Here is a 20114-nt window from a genome sequence, read left to right as displayed (position 1 = left end):
TGGAGAGCTTCCAACAACTGTAAATGGTAACCAATGGATTCTTGTTGCAGTAGATCACACCACCAATTGGACAATCGCACATGCTTTACCTGCTGCTACTGGTGAAGCAATAGCCAATTTCCTGTATGAAGAAATTGTAATGTGTTTTGGTTGTCCCAACAAGATCCTCACTGATCGCGGCACCAATTTCATGTCACATATCATCAGTTTTTACATTAAAAAGATTAAATTACACCACAAGTCAACATCAGTATTTCATCTTTGAACCAATAGAAAATGTGAACGTTTAAATGATATTTTAAAACAGATGCTACGAAAATATGTACATAGTGCTATTCATTGCTGGGACAAATATTTGGAAACTGCACTCTGGGTCTGCCAAATTAGGAAACACCAAACAACTGGTTTCAGTCCATTCTTCCTGACCTATGGCCATGAACCTCATATTCCACGTGGTCCTCTACGCCTATTCATTGATACCTCTATTCCTGATGATCCTTTTCTTGTCTCTGATGGTGCTCTCCCTCTTCTCCGCAATCTGCAACAAGCTCACATTAATGTTGATGCTCGAGTAGCCATCAATAGGCAACAAGACAAGGAATGATGAGATTCTATTATGAAACCGCACTAATTTGCAATCAGTAAACATTTATTGCTATGACATGAAAACAAATTTGGCTTAGAATATCACTTGATAGAACCATACATAGTTATAGACAAGAATGCAGATAAAAATATATATAAGCTCACAGCTATGGAAAGTGTCTCTTATACTTCCTGGGTTCATGCCAATCGTTTAAAAATTGCAAAATCCAATGATTTTGACCATACCTGATATCACCCAACCTCTGCCCGTGCCCAAATGTGCCGCGATTTAGCCTTGGACTCTTCTTCTGCCCTAACGTTTTCCCTTCTGGATTCTTCTGTGGTTGATCGAGAACTATCAACAGTTTTGGGAGGGGGTTATGTCAGACATTATTTTGATGAATCCGTAAAATTTGAAAATGATTAACCACAGTACTTCTTTATACATAGTAATATCTTCCTGAGCATTAACCACAGTATAATGACTATTTCTTTAATTAAATATAAATAATAACTACTGCAAATAATGCGCAGTACTAGTTTAGAAAACTATATAGGACAATTCAATTCATATCAATAAAAATTATCTTTTATCCCCTCTTTGATTTTATGTATACTCCTTGATCCCCAGTGGGTTTGACCTTTTGACTTTGTTATAGTAAAAGGAAAACCAACCCAGATCAGGGACGGCAATTTTAATTTGTATAAGTTTTGATAATGGATCACCACCAACTAGAACGTTGTGAATAAATAGGAACAGATAGGAATATAGAGAATTGAATACTTTTTATTGATATAAATCTTGGAATATTTATACAGATTTCTTAAAAGTGAAACTATCTAATCTAATTATTTTACCCAAGACATATTGGTTTTACATTTATGGAAGGCAATATAACATGTCTTGATTAACAAAAAGGGGAACCAATTGATATAACATTGAGGGCATATGTTAAAAGGAATAACTGATTGGATATCCGACTTAAGGATTTCTATCTACAATGTCAACTCTGACACTTCTGTCGTTTCCAATCTGAGTTGGTCTTCCTTTTACTATAACAAAGTCAAAAGGTCAAACCCACTGGGGATCAAGGAGTATACATAAAATCAAAGAGGGGATAAAAGATAATTTTTATTAATATGAATTGAATTGTCTTATATAGTTTTCTAAACTAATACTGCACATTATCCGCAGTAGCTATTATATTATATTTAAATAAAAGAAAAGTCATTATACTGCGGTTAATGCTCAGGAAGATATTACTGCGCATAACGAGGTACTGCGGTTAACTATCTTCAGATTTTATGGATTCATCAAAATAATGTCTGACACTTCCTTTTACTATAACAAAGTCAAAATGGCAAACCTAACGGGGATCAAGAAGTATATGTAAAATCAAAGAGAAGATAAAAGATACTTTTTATTGATATGAATTGAATTGTCTTATATAGTTTTCTAAACTGATACTGCGCATTATCCACAGTAGCTATTATTTTATATTTAAATAAAAGAAGAGTGATTACACTGCAGTTAATGCTCAGGAAGATGTTACTGTGCATAAAGAGGTACTGCGGTTAACCATCTTCAGATTTTATGGACTCATCAAAATAATGTCCAACACATTATCTTTTCCGATCTGAATTGTTCTTCTGTAATGCTCAGTGATCTTTAAGATGTGATAATATCCGTTTTAAAAAATGGAGTAGAAGAAGTAAGAGGAAGAAGAGTTGAGCTTGTAAAAGAGAATATTTATTGAAGAGAATATAAAACTATTTTATATGAAAAGACTACGGATATTGATGCAGACAGAATGATGAAGAGAGAGAGTATTTTATGCACTCGTATGTACCTTCATGCAGTAGTCCCTTACTACTGCAAGTAGTGCATTTGTGACTCTCAGTCACAACACTTCCTTTTACTATGTCAGACATTATTTTGATAAATCCATAAAATCTGAAAATGGTTAACCAAAGTACCTCTTTATGCACATTAACATCTTCCTCAGCATTAACTGCAGTATAATGAATTTTTTTTATTTAAATATAAATAATATGTTAAGTCTTAAGTCTCAATTTGATATTCCTTTTCTGACACTTGTAACTAAGTCGCAGAATCAATACCAATAGGGATCGTCAAGTTTTAAGAATAGTTTTTTAGATAAGTATAAAGATGCTTTTTATTAATTATATTTCTTGACTATTTATACTAACAGATGTTTGATTTCTGGCTAAAAAAATAACTACAATAATATGTCTTAGATGCTTGCTGTCTAGTAATATCTTCTAAAAGTATATTCACCATCTTAAACATCTAAAACATATACAAGAGACCAATCAGCAATGTCAAGATCTTTTATCCTAAAAAGTCAACCAATACTGATTACTTCCAATTCCCAATTTTCATTACCAGTATCACTTCTGACACAATAGCTTTCTCATACTCTTGTGAATCAATCATCTTATTGGGAAGAACTATTTTTAAGAATTCAGACTTTTAAAAATAGTTCAAAATTGGAGAAAAAATGGAATGCTTACAAAAAAAATAGAATGCTTGCAAAAACAAATTTGGTTCAAAGAATATTTTATTTATTTATTTTTGTAGATTGAAAATATTGGGGCCATACAATGCCAAACCACCCTCACCTCTGGCTCTGCAATAGCAGCTATTGCAGGGACGGCAGGCTTTTTTTAGGTACTAGCAGTTAGGAATACAGCTAGCTACTTTAATAGCATATACAGCAAAGGGAAAGAAAAAACAAGCTATAGAAAATGCCACTAAATCTTGTTGTATCTCAAATGTTTCATATCTATACATGATAAAAAATGATTAGAATCTGTAATGTTAAAATTTGAATACTTTAAATAACTTACCTTTTAATAATAAACAGAACTAGAGTAAAAAAAAATTGTTTATGTCAATATTTAAGTCATACGTGTATTATTTATATTGATATTCTTACCTTTGAAACTTTGGCAGATGAAATCCTTTCTCTATTTCAAAATGAGATAAGACTTAATTAGTACTTTTACAAGAAAAATAATGTTTAGCATACACTATGGGAAAAAGGTGATCTTTTTTGAATTTGTGACTTCATTTTTGACCTATAATAATCAAAAAATTACCACAAATCCAAGTTGAAACAAGAAAATCTTTGTTCTTTAAAATAGTTGATAAAAAGCAAATGAATTGCTTAAAATTAAATCTCAGGAGGGACAAATGTCTATTCTAATTGAACATCTTACATTTTTGGTAAATATAGATTGGAATTGAGAAATATTGGATGTCAGAAATAAAAAAAGAAAATATCTAAACTTTCTGCTGCTTGGATAAAATTTGTTAAGACAATTTGAAAAAAAAAACAAATTATATATCACTTAAGGCACCAAGTATCAATTTTGGGCTACGTTTAAGGCTAGGCCAAATGATGTAATGGCTACCATTGACATTTGATGGCACCAAGCCAACCAACTCTACAATGTCACTGGCATAAATCACTATAGTCTTCAGCATTACTACAGATATAATAGGCAATCCATTTTTCAAATGTACACTATATATGGTTATGAGAGCTAGTGGCCATCTCTTCGAGTTGTGTACATGTTGGAAGAATATAACCACCTTTCCAAAGAAATGCTTATATCCTGGATGGTAAGAGCGGGATCTTCTGGAGTTCATGTCCACTTGTAGCTGCATATGAACATGACATGCATCTCTTGTAGAACTTTGGTTGAATGCAGCATCAATAACACAACCATTAAGATAGGCCTTGCAGCTTGTCTTTATAGAAGGCTCAAGCATACTATATTCTCCCCCCTTCAAATCATAAAACGTTTTAAGAAGCAATGAAAGATGAGAGCTATCTTCAAAGCTATCAAAAATTGTTAAATTCTTCAAAGGCCCCCAGAACTCAATTTCACACTCAGCATTGGCAGGATCATCCCCTTCTCTAAAAGGCCACCCATTGGTATATGCACTGTAAACTAGAAGGTTAGCTGGCAGAGTTTTTGTGTTTGCAACGGTTGTCAGTTCCGCTACACGCCGGGATTGAGCCAGTCTGATCATGATTTTTCCAGCATTGACGCTGACTTGGAAGTTACTCTTGATGAACCTGGAGTACTCACCAATGGCTTTTTCCACGGATTGTGTGCTATATGCTCTTGGTGGGCCATATAGCTCAATCATCTGAGGATAATGCTGAATAATGTGCTGATTAATTGTGAACACGCCAATGTAAATATCTGCTGTAAAAAGAAGACTCTATAGGAATAAGTTCCATTCTACAAGATTACTAAGAAAAAAGATAAAAGTAAATTACTATGAAAAATGAAATAAAATATGGCATTAAACATACCTTCTTATTGAGGTTTGATCCTCTGCTGATAGCTCCCAGCTCATGAGTAAATTGCATGTTTGAACCAGGCTAAGTAATGCCTTTCAGGCAACTGAGTCTTGGACACGCTCTGCAACCAACGTGGGGACAACAAAGAGTAAAAAGTCTGCCCAACCCACAGCTCTACACTACGGCGGGATGAATGGCAGTTGGGCTGAAAGTAGGCACATAACTGCCATTTTTTTGGTCAAAACCCAATAAAATCTCTGCCATTTGTTGTAAGATGGTAATGTCATTCGTAGCAATTTAAAAAAGTAACATGAAAACACTTTTTTTGTTGCTGTACAATATTTTCAATACTGTAAAAAATGTTTGTAAGTTGTAATGACTACTTTGATTATTGAAATATATGTTTTATTGAATATCAAAGATGTCAACAATTATTAAGATTAATAATTTTTGGAATGTGTGAACGAAATGGTAACATAACTGCCATTTTTTTTATTTTTTAAACTACGTTCTTTTTTTTTTAGATATTCTTTTTATCTTGATGAATTGGCAATTTGATTTTATTTAAATCGCGTAACGGCGTATAGAGCATATAGGGAATGAAGAGAAAAGCATAAGGTGTATAGAGAATAGAAAAAAAACCGGAGTATATAAAGAAGAAAAGAAAGACGGGGCATATAGAGATTAAAAAAAACATAAGAAATAGAGAAAATTAAAAAAAGAATATAAGATACAAGGATGATATAAAAAATATAAAAGATATAAGGATATAGAGCATATAGAAAAATAAGATAAAAATAAAAAGGATTACAGAATGGAAAGATTGCCTTTAGTAATGCGCATGTTGTTGTTAAAGATATAATAGGGCGCGATTACATAAAACTGGTTTCCATTCGGTGGGTATTGGACCAGACCAACTTGATGACAAATGTCATTTACACTTATAACTGCATAAGTCGGTTGCGTTTGGTGGCCTAGTGTATGGGTGCTTTGTGACTGTTGTTTGACGATAGGTACTGATGAGTCATGACTAGCCGCGTCATGTTCCTTCATGACCTCCGCGAAAGCAAGAAAGTGTGGGAAGCCATAGAAATCTACATGCTGAAAGTAGAACTGTACTGTACCGACGAGCCAGCTGTGAACAATTATATTATGGTTGCTAAAATAAATAAATAAATAGAATGTAAGCAACTTTTGATTGTATATCGAAAAATATTATACTTACTTTCTATAGGGGCAAGTAAACATCACGTAATGGTTGCCACGGCTGGTCTCGTTTTTCTTTCTTCGGTACATGCATGAGGAATATACAGTCGAGTCCATCCACAGACGTGCAGCTACAACAACAACAGAGTCACCAAACTCGTGGCCAGTCAAGCCTGTTGTTCTCCGGTAGTATTTCAATAAAGCTTCCTTCACACTAGGGCCGCCTACACCTTCCACCAAATCATCATTCAAATTAACAAACTGATGAAACGGCTCCCACAACTGCGCGCCACTAGGATCATTAGGAAGGTCCATGTAGCTCTCTCTTCCATATGGCTTTGGCCAAATGAGGTTGATTTCATCACAGATGCTGATTGCCGTGCTGGTATAATTGTGAATCGCAAATCGCTCGACGAGAAAACTGGCGTTTCAGCCACCCTTTGATTTGGACTTTATCAATTTTGAGAAGATGCCAATTACTCTCTCCATTGAGTGAGTGGAGTAGCATCGCAGGGGGCCTTGCTGCTTGATGATATAGGGTATATGGACCAGGTAATGTTGCACTGGTCGGAAAACACTACGAGACAGGGTATTATTCTGGACTTGTTGGTATAAAAACGAGTGCCAGTGCTTGAAGTATCTATTATTAATATTTAAAAAATGGTAACAATCAGCTATTTGTAATGATAATATATGAGACGTATAATAACTTACGACTCCATCTCATCAAGCAATTCTGATGTCAACGTCCATTGCAAGACAAGCGCGCAACCTTTCACGAGAGATAATAGAGCTGTTTTGACAGCCCTATTTGGTAAATAAGGCACGACCAAAGTGGGGACAAGGTATAAGAGAAAGTCAAGCCAGTCCACTGCGCGAGTACCATCGATCTTGGCAAATACGTTGTCGAAACTGCCTTGAAATGAGGTAGGTATATATTTTCGTGAGCTGGTAATACAGTTTCCGATTGTTACAAGGTCTGCTCTTGGTATATGAAAAGGGTATTCGGTGGTATTGAGGGTATTGTCTGGATGGGTATAATAAAATTTGGTTTCCTTTGTGAGAGTGACGGTAATCAGGTCATACACAAGCTTTCCAATCCCTCTTGCAATTAAATGAAGTTCATCTAATGCAAAAAATGATGATCCAGAGAAGGTTGAGAGTTGGGTATATATGCTCGGCTGGTATATGTTCTTCGACTATTACAAGCAGTTATTTAGTATGAAAAAAAGATGGCTAACTGAACATTTGTATACTTACAGGGCTGCCTACTTTGAAGTCTTCCAAAGGTCTTAACCGGGCGGAAATGTCATCAAAGTACATGCCATGCCGTCTGTTAGTAGGGCATTTGCCTTTGGTCTCACAAAAACGGCAACCAAATAAACTTGTATGGGAACCAATGTGGGCCATATCAGCTACAGCTGGAATATCGCCAGAAGCAAGCAGAAGATAGACCTTGGATCTGCAAAGCTCCACTCCATTGTGCTTGACAACCAAGCCATGTGCCTCAAGATCTCGCAATTCATTGATGATGGGTATTAGAAAGGAGTCCAAATGAGTTGGCTTCTTGGGGCCAGGCAAGATTGCCAGTTGCAAAAGGTATTTGTTGGTATATATAAGTATTTTATTAGTAATTTTTTTTTAAAAAAAATGTAATAATAATAATAAATAGTAATAAATTAATTAATTACCTGATGGATGGGTCTAGGTTGAATATTATGCAATGGATGATGGGATATGAGTTTTTGCCTTTCTTTTGATTGACAAACCCATCGGTATAAAGCCCAATAGCAATATCATCGGGATTGGAGAACAGGCCCTGCTGCACCAACTGCTTGTAATTGTCACCATCAAAAATGTCGGTTAGCTGACCAGCTACAGATTCCCGGTTTGCTCTGTAACAGAGGAGTTCTCTTGTGGCTGGATCTGCCAACATTTGAGAAAGCATATCCCCAACTGACATAAGTTTCATACTGGCAGCTGGTGTCTGACTTTGATCGGGATCAGTCTTGTATCGCGGTTTGCTGCAGTTAACACAAGATTCCTGGTCGTCATTAATGCCATACAATCGACAACCACTAGAGCAGACATCATACTCATGGCCCTTGACACTTGACTTTGACTTGAGCAAAGCATCAACAGTTTCGCCATGACTGATCTTAGCCCCAGGTTCTAAAAAAAACGATATCACTACATGTTAGTGATCTGGAATTAAAGTACAAGGTAACAGAAAATATAATATTTTACCCATCATTATATCGTCATGGTCTCAGATGACAGTGTTTATAAATTGAACAATGTCTCTATATGCTGCTCTAGCAATTCTATGCTGTAGCATCAATTGAGACAGATGAATACTCATCAACTCGGCCTTGGTAAAAGTATTTGTACTGATTCGGCTGCTGTCGTAAATGTGAGCTTCACTCTCACTGTCCTCAAAATTACATGCGCACTTATATGAAATAGTATTATCAAGCTCCATAGACTCCATAGTATATTCTGTAATACATTATTTAGTAATTGGAAAATAAATAATACAATTACAGCTCTTTTCATTACCTGAATTGCTAACAGATTCATCTTCATTACTAGTATCATTTTCGTCATGGTACATGTCAACATCATCCAGAATAGACTGGTCAATTTCAGTCATTGTTGCTGAATCTCCTCTGTGAATTCTCTTGTGGTTTTGCAGCTTCTGGTAGTTATCAAAAAACAAGACACATTGATCACATTGGTATTGCTGTGTAGATATTCTATCTCTCTGCTGGTTGGCGTTGGAAGAAGACATATTGGTTAGGTTGGTACGTATGTAATATATAAAATAAAGCTGCGAAGAGGATTTTGGTGCTATTTATTAAATGTAAAAGACATCTTTATATACTCTTTATTTTTTAACCAAAATGCTTGCGGCTCTTTTTCTTTTTCTCTCTCATAATGATGATATAGCAATGATTACAGTAATGTCAATGCTAGGTGAAACACCTGTCAGTAAATAATTCCCGTGGTTGGAAAGATTCTTCTTTATTAATAATTATGATGTAAGTTAAAATACTTCTTGGTTGACAAGGGGGTACTATTAAAAGAGCACCGGTGAAACAGACACGTACTCTTTACTTGTGAGTGATTAGATATTCTTTGGGCTTTATAAAGAGGTATATGTATATTTAGGATAATTAATGACCAAATAATTTATGTTTTTTTTTAAATAAATTATCAATTACTCTCTAATACCAAAGGCAAAGAAAAACAGCCTTCTAATAATTAACAGTTAAAAAAAAGTAGTACTGTCTAAACACATTGGTAGAAAAGACATATTTATATTATCTGTGTTGTACTAATAATATTTTTGAGATAGTGAATATATATTTAGCTAATAGCATTATTTTCTTGTTTATGTATAAAACTTAAAGAAATAGATATAGATAATGAGGGCTATAGTCTGATACTCTTTTACTGACATCATCAAGATAAGCACTACTGATCGAAAGGGGTGTTAATTGAAAGTGCCGATGTGAGTTAAAGCACACCTTTTTCAAAAATGTACAGTTTCAGTCAAAAATGCCCCTTGGTAAATAATAGTAATGACAGTTAAAATTATTTTTACCTTTGATGACAGCATCAATCAAAAGTTTTAGTCGATAATGATAATAAGTATGATATGAACTTGAGTATCATAACATTTACTTTAATGTTGATAAAAAGGGACTAATTAACTATCACTGCAAAAGGAGGGTGGATTCAGTCGAATTTTATTTTTTGAATTTTGGCAAAATTTGGAAAAATATTTCAAACACCATCGTTTTTCAATATATTTTTTTCTTGAGATGGGAATTCGCAATTTTTTCTGATTATATTAAATAAACACAGATACAAACACAAATATTTATTAATTAGGCAATAAATCGCACAATTGTCTTAAAAAATATATGTTTCGATTGACTTGGCAGAAAAATAAAAAATAAAAATAAAATATTAAATGTTAAATGTAGTATTTAATTATTTTTCTGGAAGGAAAAACTTGTTGTTACAGATGCACCTAATTTAGACTCAATAATATTTTTATTGCATCGCAAAAAATACCGAATTTTATTAGAATATAATAATGTATGATATATGACTTATTTTTAATAAGAAAGTATATCAAAAAAAATTGAAAAAAAGGGCAAGAATTGATGTCATAAAAAATATAAGAAAAAGAAAATCCAAAAAGGCCACTTACCAAAATGAGCGAGAATTGATGTCATGTTAAAAAAACGCGAAAGAGAAAAACTACGTCATGATATCAGTGATTATTAAATTGAAGCCCCATTAATAATCAGGCACACTTTTTTTAAGAAAAGATTGCTGTATCAAAATCCATTTGTAATTCTTACTAATAGGGACGGTAAGCTCAATGTAGTCAACAACATAGTGAACAAGATATATCAACTCATTATTAATGACAAAAATAAGAGACATATAAAAGATGAAAATAAAATATAGTATACACCTCTTTATTATTTTATTATTATTAATATTATTCTTACTGTTATGAATTCTACAACTAAAACCTACACTGTTATGTGTACATGTTCATCATGTACCAAAAATGCAATTGGCGGAATTTTGCAAAATGCACAGACCTTTAAGCGTCATAATAATGCTGATAAGTTATTAGACATTGGCCCAAAAAATCGAGGTAAATGACATTTGAGTAGTACGCGCATTACTGAATAAATTGTAATCTAATATTTTTTTTGTTAATTATCAGTTAATACAGAAGTTGTCGAAGAAGAGACAGATGTTGAGATGGTAGATGTATCTGAAACATCGATTGATTGTGAGTATAAAATTTCTTTTTAATAAATCATAATTTAGATAGCTAATAGTCTGGTTTTACTATAGATGAAGACAATTATTCTATTGTATCAGCCGAAACTACCGTACAGAGTGTACCTTTTTTGAGAGAAGACGAGATTTTTCAATTCGAAGAGTCTGATGTCGAGACAACATCATTGGCTTCTGACAATGACAATCCTGATTCAAGTGATGAGTCTGAAGATGAGAGCGAAGTTGAGGTTGCCAGTGTTGAAGATTTTGAAGACATGGTTGCTTCCGGTATGCATACATTTAAAAAAGAAATATACATAAATTGTGTTACAAATAATTAACAGAAATACTTGCCTTTGTAGTTGCTTCTTTGAAAATTCATGAAATGTCTCAAACAAGCCAATTCATGGCTCTATTTGGCGTTATCTTTCAGGCGTTTTACTTGGTTCAAGCAGGTGGAACTGCTATGTTGAAATTCTTCCGCCATCTTCTTGTTGCCTTTGATAAGGATACCGATCTCCCACTCACCATTGATGCATTAAAGACTATGACCGGCTTCAATTTCATGACAAAAAGCATCGTCAAATACACCGTCTGCAACAAGTGCTTTGCAATTTACCTACCAGGCAATCGCCAACCAAATTGCACATTCGAAAAATACACAACCACACCACCAACATACTGCGGAAATCCTCTTTTCTCTGACACCAAAGCTGATCGCGCCGTCCCTCTCATGGTTTTTCCATACAACTCGCTCAAGAATGCATTGGCACAGCATTTCGCCAAACCTGGGTTTGAGCATCAAATCGTTCAATGGAGATCAAGGGAAACCGTAAACAGTACCTTGTTGGACGTCTATGATGGTGCAATGTGGTCTGAGCTCCTTGATGAAGATGACGAGCCTTTTGTGAATCACGACCATTCTTTGATGTTGACATTGAATGTGGATTGGTTTCAACCGTTCGAGGGTCGTACACATGCAAGTGGGGCCTTGTACCTGTCAATGAACAACCTGCCTAGGGAAGAAAGAATGAAGCCAGAAAACATTATCCTTGTCGGTGTCATGCCTGGTCCAAAGGAAGCGAAGATCGACCAGATGAACAACTTCTTGGAACCTCTGGTAGACGAGCTGGTAGAGTTATACGGCGGCATAACTATGAAAACTCCAGAGTTCCCCAATGGTACTAGTATCTGCGCTGCTCTTATGTGTGTTGCTTGCGACATACCTGCTGCAAGAAAGACTGCTGGATTTACAGGATTTGCAAGTACAAACGCCTGTCACATATGCAAGCGTCATTTCACTGTTGTTGCTGGAACAAGTAAGATCAATTATTCTGGATTCGATCATGAGAACTGGGTCTCCCGAACAAAAGAGGAAAATGCAACCGAAGCTGAGATGTGGTTCTGCGCAGAATCTGATGTAGAGAGAGCTGTTTTGGAGAAGCAGCATGGCACCCATTTTTCCGAGTTGCATTGCCTACACTACTTTGATCCCGTCCGATGCATGATTGTTGATCCCATGCACAATTTGTTTCTTGGGACAGCAAAGCGTATGATCAGTGTTTGGAAAGACCTGAGGTATCTCCCAACTGCTGTTCTCGTCCGTATGCAACGTCTTGCCGATGGTATTCTTGTTCCTCCTGGGTATGCCGTTTTATCAACAAAGATCGAATCTGGTTTCCCGTATATGAAGGCAGACAAGTGGCGATCGTGGTGTCTGATTTATTTGTTGGTGATACTAAAAGACGCTTTGCCTGAAGACGACTACAAAAACTGGACTCTCTTTGTAAAAGCATGCCGAAAGTTGACCGGTCCTTCAGTCACATATTCAGAAATTGACAGCGCACACCAGCTCCTTGGAGAATTCGGAAAAGAGTGTGAGACTCTTTATGGAGAGAGCAGCATCACGCCAAATATGCACTTGCATATGCACTTGCGTGAGTCAATGCTTAATTTTGGTCCGGTATACGCATTCTGGCTGTATAGCTTCGAGAGATACAACGGCAAGTTGAAGAACATCAAGACGAACCGTCGCAATGGTCTTGAGGTCACCTTCATGAGAGTCTTCCTGGAGAAAGCATTCATTGGTAGCTTTCTTTGAGCGTATTCTACCAATCTTTCATCACCACTGATAGAGTTCCTTGAGGGGGTTGCCCAAGTAAAATCAAATTCCGACAGCTCTTCTCCCTTGAATTTGGATGCTGGCCACCCTCCTGCGTTGCCATTTAGCTTAGCAATGTTCCAGCAAGCTGCTACAAATCCATGGTACAATGTCACTGGAAGTGAGGCCTTGCCCCCGACCACATTGCCAATCAAGTTGCAGCCTTTGACTATGATGAAGGATGATCACTATCAGTGGTTATTTGAATTCTATGTCAAGGCTTACCGGAGTACAAGTGTTTCCTTCTGTGTGGTAGGGAGAATCCCAATTGGTGAGGATGTATTTGTGAACAATCAGATTCAAAAGGTGAAGAAGATTTCGTTGCTGGGGCAAGAGTACTGCAGTGGTGAAAAGAAGAAGCGCGGGTCTTTTGTGAGGGTATTGTTTCTTGAGAGAACAAATGATGATGTATCTGAATTCTCTGGTCAAATATAGTATTTATTTACTCATACCATCAAGATCGGTGGAGTCAAAAGAGTGTCAACATTCGCATTCATTAAATGGTTTCCCGCCTACCATTCAAGTAGTCATCAGCCATTAGCTGATCAAGGTCTGCAGTTGTGGGACAAGGGATTTATGGAAGAAGATGCTTCGTGCATTGTTCCAGTGCATCGTCTGCATTCGTGCTTTGCGTTGACTACGCATAAAATGCAGAGTGGGACGCAAAAGCACCTGGTTATTCCACTGCCTAGAAAAGTAGTCTCATAAAAAAAATAACAACTATTTAGGTTACCAGTATAAATAATTATAATACAAGTTTTTTTGACTGTAAAAAGGTTTAGCTTTATTTATCTCTGTATTCTTATTTAGTTTTAACATTACTTCTTTATTAAGTATTTAAAAGAGCAATAGTAAATTATATTACCAGTTTTTTTTAACTATTAACAAATAGTAAAAACCATTATTTATTTCTCTTGCTTTTATCAATAATATAAAAGACAAAAAAACTTGTATATTTAATACCCGACATTTACCATTTTCTTTGCCTTTATTACATATTCTTGCTAATATTGGTATTATAATTTCCAATAAAAAAAAAACGAGGATAAAACAATCAGGGTTATATAATTAAATAATTGCTTTGTATATATATTTTTTTTATTAATTGGCTTTAAAATAAAATAAAATAAAATAAAATAAATAATTTATTATTTTGATTTTTGATTTTGTCTTTTTCTTTTTCCTTTTATTTATATATTAATTGCTTCTCATCTTGACAATACCACCTGATTATATTTTACCACTTCACCCCACATCATTCAACACAATCAATAAAAATCATTAAAGTACTATATGCACTTTGTAAACAAAATAACGATTTATTGTTGGCGTGTGTGAATCCAAGCAGCAACACGTGCCTTTTTCTCATTCGATAACTCGGTGTTTCTCAAAATAATTGGATAGACAGAATTGCCAATGACGTCTGGTCCCTTGTTAGCAAGTCTCTGTTTCTTCAAAACAGTAAAGTATTCATCCACCTGCATTATAATATAAATACTTTTGAGTTAGAAGTATTAAAAAAATAACTTTTATCATGAGAGCCTTACCAAGAGATGTCTATTTCTAGGAGTATATCTAGTTTTATTTTTCTCCTCATCTGACTCAATATCAGACAACATGTCATAGTCCAGAAGGTCAACGACAGTCTCACCAAACTTAGACTCAAGGTTTGCCTTGTCAGCTAAGTGAATTGCCTTGTAGTCTGCAAGAATCTGAAAAAAAAAGTTAAAATAGTTTACACAAAAACTGTTGACTATACTTACGTTTCTCTTTCTGGACCGGCATCGAGAAATCCGATTTTGTCGAGCTATCTTTTCTGGCAAAGCTTTTGCCCTTTGAAGCATATACGAAATATGTCTTCAGGTTTTCTCTTCCACAACTGCAGACGAAACAGACTTTACTTCAGCTTGCTGATGTGTGTAGCTCTGCACTACATCAGCAATGGGACGGTTGGATGTTGAGAAGGCGCCCTCATTGACTGTCAATGGCATTGTTGCCAGAACTGCTCGTGTTTGAGAACGGATCAATCTCTGCAAAATATAATGTAAGTAACTTTGCAATATTCTATTACTAGTATATATCCTACCGAAACCGTTGGAAGGCGGTACTTTATATATTCTCCTGTAGTAAGAGCCTGACCAATGGGACTATGGTTTGAATTGTTATTCTGGCCATTGGTTGCTCCCATGTTGTGGTAGACCTTCTCCAGAAGTGAATGAGATTCATTCAGTCAGGTGCTCATGGTGGACAAAGTGGACAGGACAGTACCATCTAGCTCTGCGCTAACTGTCAAGCTGGGAAGAATTTCCCGTTGTCTTGTGCTTGCTGCTGTCCCAGCGGTTTGTTGAACAGACTTTTTTGTAGTCGTCTTTTTCGTTTTTTTGGATTGCTGCGTATTAGAAGACATGAATTGAGATATTTAAGGCTAATGAAAGAAATGGAAACAATGTGAATACTTTAATAATTAGAGTCGGGTTTCTTTAAAATAATAAAATAAATCAAAACATACGTAAAGGTGGAAAGTAAGGCACCAAAAGATTATTTTTCTGATGATGCTCTTTATAGCATTTTGCTCTCTATATTATACTTTTCTTTATAAGCCGACTTGGAAAGGCATTTGTAATAGCTTACATCCATTACAAAGATGTGAGAGATTATGGTTTAGTACATAATGTCTTGTCTCAATCGGGATGGGTTGAATGACTTTCAATTTGCTCCATTGATTCTATCAGTTTCTCAGGGTCAACGGTCATAAAATTATAATTTTGAATTTCCCTCGTTTTTTTTTTTGATTTTTTCTTTCTTCTTCTTTACTTCTTTCTTAATGTCTAACATGGTAAGCATCAACTCACATCAAAGTTTCAAGACCTAATCATCTTGTTGTTTTTATTCTAGCATGATACACTATGCTTTAAACCACCAAGTCCTTCTTAACTGCCTCAAAAATAATGATAAAAAGGTAATAAAAATATACTTGAATATTTATTCACGATTTATGTATTAATTATTCTGCTTAGATTTTTCTGGCCTGTTAACAAAGACATATATCTTGGGAGGGTTTACAAAATGGTATGTTGTATAAATATTAACGTGCACCTTCAAGATACAACTTGTATTTATTATTTTTCTTATGTATACCATACACTTTATAGTCACTGGTCTTTATCTCGGTCCTCTTTTTTTGATTATACACCGACTCTTATTCTCTACAGACAGACAAGTAAGTAAATAATCATTCTACTTCTTTGTATGTAATTCTAATGAAAAGAAATTATTTTATAGATAATATCTCCATTTCCCGCATGCTGCATCTTCTATTGTATTGAATAATTGGTAAGCAAAAAATAGTCTGATACTCTTTATTTCATTCTAATAAAAGATTATATTTTATAGACAATGTCATTGTATTTTGTGTTTGTCAACTCTTCTGTTTTCTGAACTGTCTGGTAAGCAAACCATAGTCTTATTTACTTTGCATCGTATTAACAAAAGTTATTATTTTTATAGACAATATTACTATAATTGAGACATTTAACTAAAACGTTGATATATCTATCTTTATGTTAAAGACATCCATCTGTTCTCGTGTTTAACTTTATTGTAAGTACATTCATATTTTTTAAATAATCTGTCGCTCTCAAATAAATATACCTAGAACATTCTTTCTAATCCACCCTATAATTATTTTTTATAAAAGTAAACAAACAGGCCAAGAAGGCGTGCCGCAGCAAGCAATGGAATACAGTAGGGGTCGATTGCACCAGGGGTGGACCAATGGATGTTCGAAAGGAATAACATAGTATCTACTAAAATAAATGACGGCATCGAGTGTGATGTTTCTACCCAATTGCAACAGAAGACGATTAGTGATGTAGACGAATAGAAACAGCTAGAAACAATAAGAAAATTTTTTCAAACCAATAAAAACCTTTAAAATGACCCATAAACCTCTAAATCTTGACTAAATCTTGACCAAATCTTGACCAAATCTCTTCTTTAACAACCCATATATAGTAATAAAAAGATGTTGAATGTTATGTGCTGTATTTAAAAAAAAACCCCAAAACCAATATAAAATGAAAAATCTGCGGTCTGATAAAAGTGCGTCTATATTTTCACAACCAAAATATATCACATAAAAGTATATCACACTTTTTCTTTTTGCGTTCCTAAAATTCAGTATACTAATTGTATTCATTTAGCTCACGAATTTTAAAAAATTGGCATCAAAATTCCGATCGAATTCATGCTGAATTTTATTCATTCAGACAGTATTTGGTCAAGATTTAGTATACTGAATTGGCCCTCCTTTTGCAGTGTATATGATGTTCAGATGTTATATAGCTACTGTAGAGTATATTTAAAGTTATAATTTTAACTGGTACAGGGTTTTGTCATCGAGAACTTTAACCAAATTTCATGCTATATCTGCAATATGTATAGAGTTATATTATTATATCATATACTTTAAAACGTTTAATATGTAGACGGTGCAAAGTATGAACATTTATACATATAATATTGATTTAAAGTCTAATTCATTTTATCTTTATATTTCTTACAGTTTTGTTGTGTCGACACGAAAAGACTGTATCATGTTCACATGAGCTACTGCAGACAGGTGCAGACAGGTGCATACAAGTGCATAAGCATCCCTTCTTCTATATGTTTTGTTTGTACATCTGTCTGTATCTTTTTCATATAAATAGCTATCAATTGCTTGTAATAAATCGTTGCCTTTCTCAAACTCAAATCGCTCTTATTCTACTTGTCTAAACTATCACCTTTTCTTTTCAACTCACTGCTTATAGCTAAAAAAAAACTTAAACATGTCCGATATTAACACAACTCTCCTCAACTCAATTCAAAAGATTGAGGTTGATCTTGCTGAAATCAAGCAAGCATTGCGTGAGCTTCAAAGGCAATTCAGCAATCAATTTGAGCCAGCAGTCAGTGCGGAAGATCTAACTACAATGCAACAAAGCATTATTGAGCAGAGTTGTAAGTCATATATATTCTGTGCTTAGATGTTTATTTACTTTATTAATATTGTCATACATTTTTTGTAGCTCTTGAGCACATTGCCGAGTCTGTGAAAAGAGCCCAGCTCACAGAGTACCCTGATCAGCTCGGTAAGCGAGTAATCAATACTGGTGGCGAGTTCAAAGGAAAAAACGAAGCACAAAAATACAATCTGTTGCTTCAGATTCTTCACGAGCAGGACTGGAAGGCGCGCTGCAAAGAAGTTCCACAAGGGCAGCCTTTGCCCCCATTAGTCCCTCTTTCAGACCATGATTTGACAGTAAAAAGACTGCATCTCAAAACATTAGGCTGTACGGTAAAGCATGATATCATTGACAAAGACTATCCTGCGGCCTCAAAAGAATGGAAGAATATCCCAGAGAAAAACAGGGAATACTACATGATGCATTTGGAGAGGTTGGTGAAGAATGGTGGATTGCACATCCACCAATGTAAAAGAATGTGGTGTGTAAGAAGCCTTCTTCGGGAAAGCTTCAAGAGCGACAACCAGACGCACAAGAGAAGAATGGCAGAGAAGAACAAAGTAAGTTTATCAATTAACAAATCTATATCTTGTAAACTTTAATTAACACCGTTTCCTTTTATTATGCTATAGACACAGTGAGACATAAGTGATTCTTCGCTTTCTTCTCCTGATATGTCAGAAACTGGTGATGTTGAGTCGCCCATAATGGCAGATGTGCTGTAAGTTACCATTGTTGCTTTTTCTCATGCGCTGTTAATACAAAACTAATATAAACTTCTTACTCTTTTATGTAGGTCTCCTCCACCCACAGCAAGTGTCGAGCCTACTCACAAGAGAAGCCAAAGATCGTAGTTTGGCTGCTGTGATTGGCCGAGTTTTATTTTTTTAGTCTGTCTTTAGTGCATTTTTTTTCTTATCTCGTCATTTTTCTTTTTATGTTTTTTATTCCTTTTTTCTTTCATATAAAAAATTTATTGACCTCTTTCATATGATTGCTAATGTTGTGATTACAAGAATTTGAAGCTAATGTACAGCATCTACAATTCTGCTACATTCAAATATAAAAGGAAATAGTATATAGCCTTTTTTTTGGGAAAAAAATTAATAGTAATATTTTTATACTGATATATTATACTTGGGAGTCGTTCTATTATATGTAAGTATATTGAGTAGAATAAACATGTTAAGCTTTCTAACAAGATGCTCATTCTGGTTGTATGAATCAGATTTGAATTAGCTTCATGTTACATGACTTGAATCTTTGCTCAAGTTTTTCTTCTTCTATGATAACGACTTTCTATAGTGCTTATGTTTTATTGCTTTTCTTATATATAGATCTTAAATATTAATACATTCTTTAATATATATATATATTCTTAGAGTAAATGCTTATTTTACTGAACAAGTAAGCATATTATATAAAGGTAAGCATTATAATAATATTATATCTATTTATTTATTTTAAGTTTTTTCTCTAATATTAGTATATTTGTAGAAATTGGTAAAAAATAATAAGTGCTATCTAAGATATATTAGAATACCCAAAGTATATGAAATACAATTTGAATAGTAGTGTTTTACTGCATACGTTTTGCAGTAGCTAAACAGAACCATTTTTTATTGCGAGTGGCCGATGGAATTGTTTTTTCATTATTACTATTATTATTATCATTTTCATTTAATAAAACATGCATTGAAATAAAGATTCAATTCAATTAAACCCGATTCAATATTGTATAATAAAAAACAGACCATTCTGTTAAAGCTGCAAAGGAAAAACAAGAGGTTGTGCTAGAATTGAAAGCAATAGAACAAAAGAAAGAATGTAATAGAGGAAAGGAAGGACGCTTGATTTTTTTTTGAAAAATGGTAACAGTGCCTGTTTTGGCTTTTTACATAATAAATAACTGCCATTTTTTATTATGAAAAAAATGGTAACAGTGCTTGTTTTGGCTTTTTACATAATAAATAACTGCCATTTTTTACTATGTAAAAAATGGTA

General features: G+C 34.5%; 7 protein-coding genes across 7 annotated transcripts; 4 read left to right on the top strand and 3 right to left on the bottom strand.

Moving 5' to 3' along the window:
* Window positions 1-862: 862 nt before the first annotated feature.
* On the top strand, window positions 863-1979 carry PHYBLDRAFT_169890 (hypothetical protein; the record flags this gene model as incomplete). The annotated part of the gene is made up of 3 exons (XM_018436194.1): window positions 863-962; window positions 1545-1656; window positions 1814-1979. The coding sequence occupies 3 exons, from the start codon at window positions 863-865 to the stop codon at window positions 1977-1979; spliced, it is 378 nt and encodes a 125-aa protein (XP_018290020.1).
* A 1301-nt stretch (window positions 1980-3280) lies between these two features.
* On the bottom strand, window positions 3281-4994 carry PHYBLDRAFT_68737 (hypothetical protein; the record flags this gene model as incomplete). Its single annotated transcript, XM_018442003.1, has 7 exons — window positions 3281-3392; window positions 3457-3475; window positions 3546-3576; window positions 3639-3687; window positions 3709-3742; window positions 3961-4843; window positions 4938-4994. 7 exons carry the CDS (start codon window positions 4992-4994, stop codon window positions 3281-3283), a joined length of 1185 nt encoding a protein of 394 aa, XP_018290019.1.
* A 738-nt stretch (window positions 4995-5732) lies between these two features.
* PHYBLDRAFT_146960 (C2H2-type zinc finger transcription factor) lies at window positions 5733-8922 on the bottom strand (the record flags this gene model as incomplete). Its single annotated transcript, XM_018431768.1, has 10 exons — window positions 5733-6084; window positions 6151-6539; window positions 6612-6771; window positions 6846-7330; window positions 7392-7697; window positions 7823-7835; window positions 7901-8303; window positions 8379-8399; window positions 8490-8630; window positions 8691-8922. 10 exons carry the CDS (start codon window positions 8920-8922, stop codon window positions 5733-5735), a joined length of 2502 nt encoding a protein of 833 aa, XP_018290018.1.
* Window positions 8923-11946: 3024 nt separating this feature from the next.
* PHYBLDRAFT_73819 (hypothetical protein) lies at window positions 11947-13044 on the top strand (the record flags this gene model as incomplete). Its single annotated transcript, XM_018442923.1, has 1 exon — window positions 11947-13044. One exon carries the CDS (start codon window positions 11947-11949, stop codon window positions 13042-13044), a length of 1098 nt encoding a protein of 365 aa, XP_018290017.1.
* Window positions 13045-14423: 1379 nt separating this feature from the next.
* On the bottom strand, window positions 14424-15511 carry PHYBLDRAFT_146958 (hypothetical protein; the record flags this gene model as incomplete). Its single annotated transcript, XM_018431767.1, has 6 exons — window positions 14424-14582; window positions 14652-14806; window positions 14868-14937; window positions 15006-15134; window positions 15191-15307; window positions 15368-15511. The coding sequence occupies 6 exons, from the start codon at window positions 15509-15511 to the stop codon at window positions 14424-14426; spliced, it is 774 nt and encodes a 257-aa protein (XP_018290016.1).
* A 264-nt stretch (window positions 15512-15775) lies between these two features.
* On the top strand, window positions 15776-16899 carry PHYBLDRAFT_169884 (hypothetical protein; the record flags this gene model as incomplete). Its single annotated transcript, XM_018436193.1, has 5 exons — window positions 15776-15845; window positions 16122-16173; window positions 16257-16324; window positions 16498-16550; window positions 16813-16899. 5 exons carry the CDS (start codon window positions 15776-15778, stop codon window positions 16897-16899), a joined length of 330 nt encoding a protein of 109 aa, XP_018290015.1.
* Window positions 16900-17933: 1034 nt separating this feature from the next.
* On the top strand, window positions 17934-19975 carry PHYBLDRAFT_169883 (hypothetical protein; the record flags this gene model as incomplete). The annotated part of the gene is made up of 6 exons (XM_018436192.1): window positions 17934-18105; window positions 18174-18670; window positions 19255-19268; window positions 19493-19536; window positions 19608-19613; window positions 19863-19975. 6 exons carry the CDS (start codon window positions 17934-17936, stop codon window positions 19973-19975), a joined length of 846 nt encoding a protein of 281 aa, XP_018290014.1.
* Between the last annotated feature and the right edge of the window lie 139 nt (window positions 19976-20114).

Source organism: Phycomyces blakesleeanus (assembly GCF_001638985.1).
Source record: "Phycomyces blakesleeanus NRRL 1555(-) unplaced genomic scaffold PHYBLscaffold_14, whole genome shotgun sequence".
NCBI classification, from domain to species: Eukaryota; Fungi; Mucoromycota; class Mucoromycetes; order Mucorales; family Phycomycetaceae; genus Phycomyces; species Phycomyces blakesleeanus.
The sequence above is the reverse complement of the archived record's forward strand: the minus strand, read 5'-3'. Positions and strand labels throughout refer to the sequence as shown.